Source organism: Canis lupus, chromosome 17, assembly GCF_011100685.1.
Source record: "Canis lupus familiaris isolate Mischka breed German Shepherd chromosome 17, alternate assembly UU_Cfam_GSD_1.0, whole genome shotgun sequence".
NCBI lineage: Eukaryota > Metazoa > Chordata > Mammalia > Carnivora > Canidae > Canis > Canis lupus.
The window spans coordinates 29,360,119-29,374,388 of record NC_049238.1 but is presented as its reverse complement, the minus strand read 5'-3'; the positions used below and the strand labels follow the sequence as shown (position 1 = coordinate 29,374,388).

At 47.0% G+C, this 14,270-nt stretch overlaps 1 protein-coding gene across 4 annotated transcripts in view; it reads right to left on the bottom strand.

The window, feature by feature from the left end:
* The window catches only part of VIT (vitrin), a 104,644-nt gene that overhangs the window by 32,232 nt on the left and 58,142 nt on the right, over positions 1-14,270 (bottom strand). For 3 of the 4 annotated variants that reach the window (XM_038561262.1, XM_038561260.1, XM_038561261.1), the window contains exons 7-9: positions 12,113-12,304; positions 7,102-7,158; positions 363-407 (exon numbers count right to left, since the gene is read on the bottom strand). In XM_038561262.1, coding sequence (XP_038417190.1) covers positions 363-407; positions 7,102-7,158; positions 12,113-12,304 — 294 coding nt within the window. The remainder of the gene's footprint in view (positions 1-362; positions 408-7,101; positions 7,159-12,112; positions 12,305-14,270) is intronic. The other variant, XM_038561264.1, reaches the window with a different exon arrangement.

Sequence of the window (14,270 nt, the reverse complement as noted above, 5' to 3'; positions counted from 1 at the left end):
AGTGAAATCTGCCCGCAGACCAAGAGCTGGGTTTGCTGTTGGAGTTCCAAACACTTAATTCAGTAAACAGTGAACAACGCTCTTTCACAGGAAGGGAAAGCTGGATCCCACTTTGCAAGGAAGGAAGAGGGAATAGAGGGAAGTCAGGGTGTGCCTCCAGATGGAGTGAGCATCGAAACCTAATTCTGGGGCAAGGAACTCACTCCCCTGTGGGTCTTAGTCTTCATGTTTCTCATTTCCCTTTTGTTATCCAATGCACAGCAGTGGCCTCTGCACCACCAGCTGGGTTATCAGATTCTCCTATTCTGTAATCCTATGTGTCTCCATCTAGTCATGGCCAGGAGGTTGGGCTGTATAATTACCTGCATCTAAAAGGACCGATCCAGGTTTCCACAAGTCCATTTCCCCTAATTTTCAAAATTAAAAAGAAGCAAACTTGTTATTTAGGTAAAACCAGCAGAAGCTCTCAAATGAAGTGCCAGGATGATGACATCTTCCAGCTGTGGCAGAAAGTTCAGTAAAAGAACATGGGACCAGACTTTGAGATGAGGCCACCTAAAACCTATAGGATTTTCCCCTTGGAAAGCTTTGAAAACCAAAGGCAGAAGCGTGTTTGCCCCTTCCTTTCATTCACTGTGCATCAAGAATCATAGAAAATAGGAATCCAGGGATTCAAGGGGACCTAAAAGCTCATCCGATCCAAACCAATCCCCCCAGCATGCTTCTACAACATCCGTACCAAGGGACTGGATGGTTGGGGGTTAAATAGAGACAGGGAATCCATCATATACCCAATCAAGATAGTACATTCCTTCTTGAACCATTGAGACTGTTAGAAAGTTTTTTCATTTTGATCTAAAATCTTAATCCGACGCTCCATCCACACTTTTTCAGCACCCAATATGTGCCCACAGTCATTTGAGGTACATTTGACTCACCCATCTGTTTATGTTCTCTTCCTTAGAACTACTCAGAACAAATCTGGCCGCTTCAGGGGGCAAGTAGTCCATTCATTTCCTGAGTCTCTGCTTCTCACTGCGCGCCGCAAGCAGAAGAAAGCAGAGCGGCACCTGGCATTTCTATCTGCAGTAAAATGTTTAACGCCTCCACCATAAACTGGTGCTGATAAAGTGGAAGGGGTGGTCAGGAAGGGGGCGATTCTGAGCCTGTGGTCCCTGATGGTTTTGGGGGAGTCATGGCCAGGAGGGGCTCAGAGGCAGCACAAAGGTGTTATGAAGCCTCTTGAGGACACCAACGATAGCTGTTTCTCTCCTTCTGTCCCTTCCTCCTCTCCCACCTCCCCAGCTCAGAAACCCGAACTCGGAGGGCCTAATGAGCCCAGCAGTTTCGCTGCATGCTGCAGTGATTAACACACTAGAAAGAAGTGATGTTTCCCTTTGTATGATGGAGATGCCAGGCTGTTTTGAAAGGCAGACTGTGTTCGTGCACATTCAGATTTCACGGTGAGAACGGAGTTTAATTTGGCTCAGCCATTACCCAGGTGTGTGATCTTAAACAAGCTGCACACCTTCTGTGAGCCTTAATTTCTTTGAATAACATTAGCAGGTTGGATGAGATGATCTCCCAGTTCAAATTTATGATTTAGAGTTTAAACCTTTGGCTTCTTTAGCCTTATTTCTCTATCGCCACCTACTGGCAAAAACCTGTCCTTTCCCTACAGGAACAACAACAAATGACCCCCCCCCCCCACCCCAAAACCCTGGAGGGCTGGTGGTGTCTCAGTTTTCACCTGAAGCTTTCAGTCCCCTCAAAGGCTGCAGAGAATCAGAATGCCCAACGTATTTCAGCAGGGGTCTCCACGCCCTCACATCCTGTCCTGCGAGCTGGTCCTTCTGTTGGTGCCGCTTCTATTTATTTGGGACAAGTATGAACCAAATCATTTTTCTCCAAAAGCTGAGGGCTGACAAATATTTGGACAGCTGAGGCTTGGTGTTTTTGGACTTGGTAGTAACGGCACGTAAGTTTGTGAGAACACTTACATTCTGGTGTCAGGAGGAACCAGGTGATGTGAGGATAAAAGGCGTGAGAAGGCCCATCCGGTGCCTACAGAAACCCAGCCAGGAGCTGGGGGGCACTCGCCACCTTCTCCGACCTTTAGTTTTCTCCTGTGTAAAGCTGAGGTCATCAGCACTTATCCTGCCCTGCCTCCCATGGAGGGAAAAGTGTAAGGTAGTCTTACAACACAGGGACTTATTTTTGTGGCAGTCCTCTCTTGGTCATCTCGTTGATACTATCAGTGTCTAAGAGGTGCCGGCTCTGAAGGATTCCCGTGGTAAGAACGTAGAACCATTAACAGGGAGAGCGTGCTTAGTGTCAGGCAATGACCAAGCACTTTGCAAGGTTAAGTCACAATAACCCTGTGAGTCAGGTTAGAACTATGACCCCCATTTTAGAGGTGAGGAAACATGCACAGGGAGAGATGGAGCTGAATTGGAAGGCTGGGATCTGGAGCCCGTGATTAACCACCACCTGTTTGTCACACAGGAGTGAGGGCCACTTTAGCATGTCAGGGTACTGGGGTAGGCCCTGAAGAGAAACCACAACTCAGACTAAAGGAGAGGGCCCAAAATCCCTGCTTTGAGACCCTGAAGGTGACCTTTGCACTGATTACAGCTTCTGTTCCCTGCACATCTGGAAGCCACCAGCCCGGGACCCAAGCGGGAGCCGCAACACATGGCCCTTAGGCCTCTAAAGTTTTATGGGGCAGAAGCACAGGTGGCCCTTCAGCCCCCTGGTTCTCCCTGCCCCCACCTGGAGATTCCCCTGGAGTGGGGGTGTGAGGAGGTGGCAGTCTGAGAAGCAGCAGGCTTCTGGAGCTGGGGTACCTCCACACCTCTGGCCCTTCAGCCTGGCTTCCTGCCCTGGGCCACACGTTTCCTTTGGACAACTCTCTCTTGCTATAGTGGAACGGCGGGTGCTCAGAGAGCAGCTGGCTGTGCCAAAGGCGTCACCGTGCCCACGGCCTATTGCACAGGGGCTATCAGAGAGGGCTGAGGATAGGCCGCGGGTTCTGGGCGTGAGCTGTCATCCCTGAGAAGCATCCGTGGTCCTGGGTTTACACACAGGTTACCCTCCAAGCTCAGTGGGGGATACTGGTTTGGGACCTGGCAGTCTTTTCTCATGTAAACATTAACTCCATGGTTCGCTTTCCAGGCTAGTGAAGCTTATTTGATCAAATACGGTAGCATGAAGCAGAATGGTTCGGAGGAAAAGTCACTGCATTCTAACTGAAGCCATCGGGAGCACCCTTCCCTCCCCTGGGGAATATAGCAGGGGCAGCCATGCTAGCAAGGTGGCCTCTGTCCCCGCCCAGAGGGCTTGGAGGAGGGGGTAGGATCTGGCAGTGGGGGCTAGAGGGGGCAGTGGCCTTGCCGATGACTGCAGAAGACCAGAATATGGGAACTTCTACCCGTAGAGGCACAATTCTAGGATCTGAAAATATCCAGTTCATCTTTGTAGTTCTAACCCACAGCACAGTGCCTGACATACAGCATGCTCAGTAAATATACATATTTCAAATTGTAGAACAGTTCCTCTGCAGTGGGGGTGGTGGCTTAAATTGGAGGTGTGTGAGGTTACATCTGTGGGCAGAAGGCACAGCAGGAAGGGTAGCAGGAATCATTCGTTGGTTTTAAGTCTGGTGTCCTGCGGAGCAGAGGATGAAGTGTTGAGGTCAATGACTACCTCATTAGGTCCATATATAGCTGCTTGTATCTGTTAATTGGTTGCCCTAAACACAGATGAGGTATTTAGTGGGGCTCATGAGATTTGGTCCAATGAGGTGTATTTTTATCAGTGATAAGAATAGAAGCAAGCGGCATGTTAATCAATTTTGTGGATGACAGAAAAGTTGGAAGGGTAGTTAATACACTAAATGACAGAATTAAGATTCATGGAGATTGCAAGAGATGAAACTAATGGAGAATTTCATAGTGATAAGTGTGATGTTCTAAGTTGGGTTCAAAAACTCAACTGCACAAAAGTGGGATTGGTGTGACCCACTTCTCTAGAAGTGCAAGAGAAAAAAGTCCTGGTGACTTGAGTCATCGCCAGTTCAGGAGGAGATGAACTGATGGGTTGACAGGACATCTCCCAAATGCAACTTGGGTTGTTTTAGTGGAGGCAGGTTAGGCTGAGAGAGGCAGTTCCCTGGCACACAGCCCCTGTGGCATCATGACCTGCTCTGCCTTATTCTGAGTCATGAAAGGACTGTAGTGTAGCTAACTGGGTGTACCACCAGTCACAGAAGGACCTGTGGGAGGAACTGGAGACATTTATCCTAGAAAAGATGAGCCCTAAAGGTGGACATGAAAGCTTCTTTCGTATATTTGAAAGGCTCTCAAATTCATGCTCTTAAAAATAATCGAAGACTCCAAAGGGCTGTTGTTTGTGGGGGTCATATCTATTGTTTTTAATCATGTTAGAAATTGAAATAATGCATTCTTTCATTTGAAAAAAATATTAACTATTTTCCCATTTAAAAATAGAGCTATTGTGTTTTAACATACTTTCTATGGAAATAGCTGTTATTTAAAAACAATTTGGTAAGAAGGGTAACAATTTTCTTCAATGTCTGGCATAATAAAAGACTGCCCAAATCTGATATCTGTTCATCATTCTGTGTGATATGTGTTTGGTTGAAGTACACAAAGAGTTGTGCAGTAGGAGATGCGAGGACCTCACAGAATCCCTGAAAGCAGAGTCCTCGGACCACACTTGGACAAGCTCTAGTTAGACAAATTCAGATCTGTGGCCCTAAGTTCTAGATAGTTCTGTCTAACAGTGCGGGGCAGGGAATCCCCTGACTGCTCACTCAAAGTAACCTGACCTGGGGCAAAGGCCTCTATCTGGCATGCCACAAGGGACTCATTTGTTTGATGGGGAATGAGACCAGATGCACTTTATGCAATTCTTCCCAATTCCATGTTTTGATAGTTTTCTAGCCAAAGAATTGGGTGACTTGCCTGATAGACATGATTACCTCTGGTGTGAGCGCTTGCAGAAGGGCATCTAAGAACCCCAAACGTTCTGGGCTGCCTTTTCGCACAGTGTACGAGTGGCTTCTGTCCTGGGAGAGAAGCCTGCAGGAGCCCCCAGGAGGCTATGGGACCAGTGAAGTCTGGGTTCCCCTCGGTCTAGGAGGCACTCCAGAGGCCAAGGGCTCTCTGGGAGTGGGTGGGAGGCTCAGAGCAAAGTGCCAGGGATGAGGATGGAGGGAGAGGAGTGACAGAAACAGGTAGGATTTGAGGGTACAAAGGGAGTGGGGAGCATCTGGGAGGCTTGAGAGAACATAACTGCTGGGAGCATGCAGGAGAATGGGAACAAAACAGGGGCTCACAGCTAGAGAACCAGAGGCAGTAAGGGTAGCAAAAGGGAATGGGATCAAACACGGAAAATAACCAGGGGTTGTTGGCAGTAAAAAAAAAATAGGAGCCGGAGATCAGGTAATGTGCCTCGATGCCGACCACCCCCCGAACCATGTCTGATTTGCGGTGGTGTGTCTGGGTCAAATTTGAGCTCAATCCCAGAGGCAGGTTCTGGGGTGTGCAAGGTGGGGGCATAGGTTGCCCTTCTGGGACCTCTCAAACAGACTCAGCCCAGGAACGCTATTGAGTGTCCGGACTGCTAGAGCTTTTCTCTTTGGCACACTAAGAACAGACAAAGCAAATAGACATTTCCCTAGAGGTGAAAACCCCTTGGCCTGCCCGCACACTCTGGTGATGTGGAGATGAGCTGCAGAGGCTAGCAGGGAGCATGTGAGGAGTAGGGAATGTGCAAGTGCCCTGGGGCAGCAATGGTCCCCAGGTTGACCTGTGCTCTGGTAGGTTTCTGGAAAGCAGCTCTGGGATAATCCTGACTTTGGCCACCGGAGGGGATTATACAGCATTGGCTGATTTACATGCAACCAGCGGTCTGCTCTCTTCCCTGAATTTTCCTCTTGATGAAAAGTGCCCCTGGGTCAGCTTTTCCTTGGAAGTCAGTTGAGCTGTCTGTGGTTTGCTCTCCTTTTGGGAGTTGTGGAGGAGTCAAAGATCCTAGCCAAGGGGACAGGAGGAGAGAGTGCCCCATGCTTGGCTGCCTGAAGAGCCCCATGGGCCGGGAGAGGGCTAAGATGGCCTAGGGGAGTCCTTGCTTTGCCCAGCGACCTGATTCTTAAAATCTTTTGTCCAGGACAGCAACATGTGCTTTGGCAAAGGTACACCTGTACCACTCCTAGATGCTAGTCCTGTTTGGGGGACCACATGGAGCTGCTGCTCCGATCCAGTATCAAAGCAAAACAGAACCTACAGTCTCTAGGAATCTTTTAACGTGTGGAGGACATCCTAGTATCCCCCTGCAAAAGTAAGACATGAGCTCCTTTCCTTGGGAGGTCGGGCTTCCCAGGGCAGTGCCCCGTGGCTGCAAAAAGGTATTGTGTACTTCTATCAAGTGTATCAGCTTGTGGCCCAAGCCCTGAGCAGAATTTGTAGAAAGCATCCAGCCCTGCTCTATTTTCCTTTCTAATCTCTGCTGGCCTCACGGGCGTTGCAAGAAGGGCATTTGCCTCATCCCTCTGCAATCTCAGTGTTTGGGCCAAACCTTTAAAGGATGCACACAGAAGTGAGGAAAGGAGAGCCGGGGGTGTCATAATTCATAGAATTCCTGGAGGCGAGAGAATGCGGTTTCTATTCCCTCTATCAGAGGAGCACCCTGGCAAATCAGCTCTGCCCTTTCCTAGACAACGCTACAAAATGTTCTCTTTCTTTTACCCTAGTTCCTCCAGTACAAACCCCAGAGAGTATCCCTTTTCAGCTTTATAAGAGCCTAGTTACTGAATCCTCAGGAAGTTCTATCACAACCTCCACAAAATTGCCTCAAGGGAATGGCAATTGGTGAAAGCCTTGCTTATTTAATAGCTCCCTTGCTTCCCTTTCAAGTTTCCTTACAAGTTGGGCCCTTGAGTGGTATCTTCTGTTGGAATCACTGGTTTAGGGTTCTCTGTCCAAACCTAAATCAAATGGCAAGGACCTGGAAAGACAAACCTTACATAAAAACGCTTAACTTCCCCCAGAAGCTAGAAAGGTGAATTCAGGCTCTTACCTGCATTGGCGCGGGGGCTGTTTTGGCCACTTGCATCGCTGCTGGTAGACCAGAGATCTGTAATAACATGGGACTGGTCAGAGCATGAATTTTAATCAGTTCTCATTCTTTCCATGATCCAACCTAACAAGACACTGCCAAGGTCAGAACTAAGGTAAAGCTTTGTCCTTGGGCGGTCTGGACCTGCCCCAAGGAGGCACTGAAATGGAAAAAAGAGAGAGGGGAGTTAGCTCAAAACACAGACTCAAAATTCCAGGTAATAACAACCCTTGTATTTCATGATTGTCAATGTAAGTATCTTTTATTAAAGTGCCATATAGGTTTTTACACGTCATTATACTTACAATAATTCTCCTCAACGGTGCCACTCCTGAGGAAGCGAAAGCAATCCTCCAGTAGCAATGTCACTTAACATTTAGCAATTTGCTTAAATGGCGTGAACACGGTATTGATGCAAATAACACTAGTTTTCAGTCATTTTAAAGGTACACAATGGGTTATCCTTAATTACTTTGGGAGAAAATCAAGTACACTTCAGTATTCATTATTTATCAGGCACTTTCTCTGAAGCAAGGCTCTGAAAGGGAGGAGAGGGGTGGGGGATTTTGTAAAGAGAGATGCAAAGTCCATTTGGGGCCGGGAAGGGAGCCATGTCAAAGTGAGCTGAGGAAAAAGAACCAAGTTTCATGGAGAGGAAGAGAGAGAAGTTCAGGGAATAATATCAGTTCCTCCAAAATCTGAATCTGTCCACAATCAACGTTTCACTCGCGTTGACTTTGTTCCAATTACTTGAATACAATGTCCAAATACCTTTGTTTTCCCTCTACTTGTAAAGATAGCACATGCTCACTCACTGTAAAAATCTATAGCATGATAGGAAGACCTCGCCTGCAATCCCTCTATCCTGCAGGTACTGGTATACGACTATGGTATAAAGCATTGGATCCCTTTCTCTATGCACACATTCTCACACACGACACATAGGCACCAGAATGAGATCACTGCCTGTGCTGTCTTGTAGCCTCCTTCTTTAACTTAACGATCTGTCACAGGCCAATCTCATGTCAGTAAATGCACATATTCATCAAAATATTAATAGCTGTGTGGTAATTGCTTTAACCATTCTGGTGGTGGACAATTAACCCACTTATACTTATTTTTCTATTAGGAATGACATCTGTGTGCAGGTTCCTTTTCACCCTCAGATGATAATCACCTTAGGATATACTGTGGTAAGTGCAAATTTAGGGTTGTTTTTTTCCATGTTCTTGCCCAAACCATGTATTATTAGTTTCTCACGTGAATTGGTGGGGAAAAAAAAAAAGACATGTTATTGCTTAATTTGCATTTATTGGACTTCTGGTGAGGTTGAACAACTTTTGTTATATTTATTGGTCTTTTCTAGTTCTTCCATTGTGGCTTGCCTGGTCATGCCCTTCACCTATTTTTCTATGGGAAGGTTCATTTTTTCCTTACTACTTGTAAGACTGGATTTTAAGAAAAAAGTTCTGTTGCTTTAAAAGAAGATGAACTTTCAAAGAGGAGATAAACGTTGGTGAGAAGTGAAATTGTGTGTGGAGGGGATGGGTAGTTTTTGATGCTGGTCTTGCTCCTCCCTGGAAAGGTGAATGACCATGGCCATCAGCATGCCTTGCCACTAGGCGGCACTCTGCTCCCCTCCTTGGTCTACCCTTTGTGGGCAGATTTAATCTGTTAGGTCTCCTGAGGCAACTGTGGCAGTTCTTGAAAGGATTTTCTTAAAATAATGCTCAGCAGAGCTACCTCAACCCTCGTAAGCCTATGGTTGATACAGCTGACCTTGCAGCAGGCCTTTTCCAGAACACGTTCTTTGGCATATCTGTGGATCTGGTTCTACAGACTGCCCCCTCTGGCCCTGGGATGCGGCTCTGGAGGCGCCTGGCCCCTGTGGGTTTCTATGGCGTCTCCCATGAGGAACAGCCTCACTCCTGTCCCTCTGAGAAGTCTGTATTGCTCTGGCTCTTGGCTCCCTTGCCCACAGCCTTGACTCATTCCTTGCTATCTTGTTAGGTTTGCCTGTTCATCGGTCTGTTAAGGGGTGTCCCCTTCATTTTTCCTTATTCTTCCACCTGTAACTACTCCTCTTCATGGGCTGGGAGAGCCTCTGTCTTTTCCCACTACAAACTTTCCACTTTCCACTAGACTCCCTGCAGTTTCCTATGTTGTGTCTGAGAGGCAGCTCTTTATCTCATTGCAGAGCAAAGATGACTCACAGACTCCAAATGCAGATTGTTTCTCTTCTGGACACACTCTTCTAGATGTCCAAAGCTGAAGTGACCTGTTGCAGGGATCTTTGGTAGGATGTGTTCACAGGTGTAGCCCAAGATCCCAGAACAGTGCATGACACATAAGAGGCACTCAATAAATTTTTGTTGAATGAATAAGTTAGGTTTTACTTGGACATCCCTTCCACAACCAACTTCTAGAATCTTTTGAGGTTGGTCACATATAAAAGAGAGGAAAAAGCCCTTAATAAATGCAGTAACAACAACTCACTTGTCTATCAGCAGTAGGAGAGTTGCTCTGTTATAGTTGGCAGGACATTCTCAATTCATTTGAAGAGGAAAAGGGATTAACTGTGTACTAAATATTATTTAATATAGTTGAGCTAAAATATCACAGCAAATATCTATAGCCATACATCGATACAGGCACTCATGAAAGTAGACTGGCAATTACCTGGGGCTGGGGAGGGAGGGATTAGTTAAGGGGCACAGAGCTTCTTTTTGGGATGAAAAAATGTTCTAGACTCAATCATAGTGATGGTTGCGCAACTTTGTGAATATACTAAGAACCACTGGATCGTACACTTTAAATGGGTGAATTGTATGAGATGTGGAAAGTAACTCAGTTAACTGTCATTAACAAAAAGACACAGGCACTCAAACCTCCACTTTCATTTCTCTTTGTTCCTACAGAAAATCCTTTGAGTAGGCAATAGAATTTTTTTTCTCTGTCCTTTCTTCCCAGTTTGGCCCCTTGCTTGGCAGCCACAGGGGCTACAGCATGGCATGGAGCGCTTGCTCCGAGTGTTTGCCTGGCAGTGTGTGGGGCAGCAAGGGCGCGGGTGCTGGGCGAGGTGGAAGAGGAAAGCCAGTGGGCTGGGAGGCTGCTGTCCAACGGCCCTGTTCCCTGGCCAGGAATAATGAGGCTTTGCCAGGTTGGGAGCCACAACCTGAGGTGGTTGAGGTTTCTACAAGCACAGGCCAGTGAGTGTGGCACTGAGTTTCCAGGCTCCTTTTGTAGCCAAATAAATATGCCACGTGTTTAGTTACATGTGTTGTGTAAAAGCTGACCCTCCTCCAAGGAGGCACCAGGAGCAAACAACTTACTCAAGTAATCCAAGGTCTTTGAAAGAATCAAGGGCTCTAAAAGTCAAGAGCCTGAAGTTCAGAAAAAGGAAAACTCTTGGCCGTGGACTCCCCCACCAGGCATGCTTTCTTCCCAACTACTTCTGCTGCTGCCAGGTGCTGTGTGTCTGTGCTCATGTCATCTGAGGGTCCATAGGAACAGGATGGGGGGTGTCCTATGCGTTCCAGATGCTATTTTTATGGCATTTTTATTTGGGGACTTAATACCATCGCTTTTTCCATGGGTCATTCATTGGGCTAATAATACTCCTTGGTTCATAATTAGGAACATTGAATAATATGGTGCACAGGGTGCTGGGCATAGGAAAGCCCAGACTGTATGCTTCATCATTGTTAGTATTAATCACAGTAGGAGTTGCTGGTGCCTGACATCTGACAGTGTCTGATGCCCCATGCATGCCCAGGTGGAGCAGGCCCCTGCTTCTTTGATAGCTTTGTTTGTGCCTAGGGTGTTTGTTTATGGCAGGAGTGCCTCCTGCAGAACAGTCACAGGAGAACCCAGCTGCTGGGGTGCCATCGCAGCTCTGCTGCTTCTCAGGTGGGTGGCCTAGGCCAACATCCTCCCTGCTCTACTCCCTGGTTTCCTCATCAGTACAAGGGATTAGTCAAAGTAGAAGTTGTAGGTCTACTTCATAGAGCTATGAGGAGGATTTCCTAGGCTGGTATTTGTAAGGTGCTTTGAAGAGTATCTAGCATGTTATAAGTGCTGATGTTATTTTAGAGAAAAAGATGAATAGATAGATGGCTGGGCTCTGATATGGAAGGGGGAAGGGCCGTGCTGTGTGGCAGTAATGTCTGGAAGTTGGAGGTGAGGCTAAGGAGAACAAGTCCCAGGTACTTTCTCCTAGAAGGGAAAAATAGCCCCAGGTGGGAAATATTTAGAAAAACCTGCTAAGATAGTAGTGTCACTCCTGCTGCAGAATTTTCTAGACTCTTATCAGCAGACATTTAGAAGTGAGATGGGTGCTTATTAGCCAAGGGTGGCTTGCATATAAGCATGTAGAAACTAGACATTGGGTTACCAGGTGAGCTCTTAAGATCCTTTTTTGATATAATGCCAAGATTAATTTCATAAAACTGACTTTGGTAAAACCAAAAATATGATTTAAGAGATGGATGCCTAAGAAGCAATCAGAAAAGGAATAAAAATTTAGCTATCTGGTTTTTCCCATAGGAGTTTTTTGTTTTGTTTGCCTGTAATATTTGAAGACTTCTAGGAGTATACAGTGCATCACTTAAAACAAAACCCAACAGTATTTATGTTGAAACCTACTATTCCTTCAGCTTGGCTTTTGTAGAAATGAGGATTTTGCAATGGGAAAGTTTCATGTAAGATCCTACCTTCCACAGTATGACAACAGTAGTCCTGTTATTAAGTCTCTTCAGCTCCTTCTACATGGTTTGATTGCCCTTAGCTTGGTCCTGAATTAGTATTAGGTTCAAGTCTACACTTGAGTCTGGACATACTCCTGGCCCAGGTCTTACATTACCTCTCACCTGGCTCTCAAGATGGGCTCTCCACACAAGCATTCAGACCGTTACTCTGAAAGCCCAGTCTCCTACTTTTCTAGCACATGACAACACACAGTCTACCTACTGACCCAGCTCCCAGCTCCTGTGGCCCATGGGCTGTGATCTGAGGCTGCTGGTGGTAGAAACTGCAGATGGGGATGGCTTTGGCAGACTGGTGTGGCTGGCTTCGCTGGCAGTGGCTCCCGTTACCTGCATCAGGGTTACTGGCTGTGCAGTCGTTCCTGGAACTGATGGCTTCTGATAGGCCTTTGTGGCCTCACCTGTAAAGAAGGCAAAATTACACTGGGGCCTAGGAAATGGCTGGTAGGCTCTTGAGGACAGAGACGAAATAAATGCTTATTGAACACTGGCTTTGAGCAAAGACCTGTGCTAGTTGTTGCGGAAGATAAAAACCACCTGTCTGAAAGGAATGTACAATCTGGATGGAGCAATGAGCCAATAAACCAAACACTAAATAACAATAAACTATTTAAACAGCGGTTAAATACTATAGCAATGTAGAACACGATTAACTGCCAAATTAATTTGCAAGACACCAGAAGCAGTGGTTCATAAACTTTCTCCCCCTTCCCTTTTTTTTTTTTTAAGATTTTATTTATTTATTTGAGAGACAGAGAGAAAGACAGAACACAAGTGAAGGAGGGGCAGAGGGAGAGGGAGAAGCAGGCTCCCCACTGAGCAGGGAGCCAGATGTGGGGCTTCATCCCAGGAACTTGAGTCAAAGGTAGACTCTTAACCAACTGAGTCACCCAGGCACTCCCTTCCTCCCTCTCTTTTTCCCCCCGCTCTTTCTCTCTCTCCCTCCCTCTCTTTTCTTTTCCTCCTTTCCTCCCTTCTTCCCTTCCTTCCTTTCTTCTGTGGAAGTTAGCATTGACCTAGGAATGGAAAGAACCTTTGGGGCTTTCACTACAACTTACTCTTAGAGAATACATTGTAGGTGTTCTGGCTTAAATTGGTTCATGACTAGTCAGCTAACTCCTCTGGGCCCCCATTTTCTCATCTGTAAAATAGGGTAACAGAAATAATCAGATGGTAAGGACCGTCCCAGAGTCTACTTCTAAATTGTACTCATGTGTAATGATTTAGATTGTTTCCATGGTTTTAAACAAGTCTTAATTTGTTAGTACTCCGGGGGCCCTGACAGCTTCTCTGAATGCTCAGAGCAAGGGGACAAGTGGCTACCCACTGGGCATTGCATATTGAACTGACAACCGTGGGTCTGTGCCAGAGGAGACACAAAATTGTTCCGAAACAACAGTGGTCCCCGTCCTGGTCCTGGGAGGGAGCAACGGCCCCCCGTTACACGTGTCTCCTGAGCCCCAGGCCGGTATGCCAGCTTCAGTACCAGCGCATCTGTAATCGATTCCTAGGGCTGCTATAACAGATCGCCACAAACTCCGTGGCTTAAAGCAGCAAAAATTTATTCTCTCACACTTTTGGAGGCCAAATGTTGGAAATCAGTATCGCCGGGCTGACCTCCCTCGGGAGGCTCTGAGGCGGGATCTGCCTTCTGCTCCTCCCTCCCCTGGCTGCTGGCATCCCTTGGCTGCTGGCCATACCCCTCTAGGCTTCAAGGCCGACCTCCTCAGGTCTCTCTGCTCCATCTTCACATGACCCTCTCCTCCGCGTGTTATCAAATCTCCCTCTGTGCTGCCCCCCACCCCAGCTAATTCAGGATAATCTCCCCACGAAAGATCCTTAACTTAATCCCATCCACAAAGCCGTCTCCCTCCTCCATTTTCACTGTTTTGCCATATGCAGAAGAATCCACAGATTTCATGGACCAGGACATGGGTACTTTGGTGGGGGTTGTTTTTCAGCTCACCCACAGCATCCTAGCTCTAGCTCCTGCTCTGCTTAGGGATACTCATCTTTGGCACACGGAACAGCAGCCAAGGGGATAGCACCTGAGATAAGAAGGTGCTGCACTCTTCCTGTGAACCATCCAACTTCCCCTTTGACAGTGTACACCATGCTGGCCTTGGACCAACCATGCAGACAAATGTGTGATGGGGCATTTAGGCCCACTACTCAGCTCTGGCATGTGTGTGTCTGCCACCCTGCGGCTGTCACCTTCTGTGGGAATCACAGCACTGACTCAGGAGAGCAGGTTGACAGATGGTGCCCAGGCATGGGTTGGAGTGTGGCCACTCGGTCTGCTCTTGTAGACGTTAGGCTATCGGGGCAAGACACAGATCTCTCATTTACCCTGTGGTTGCTAACATC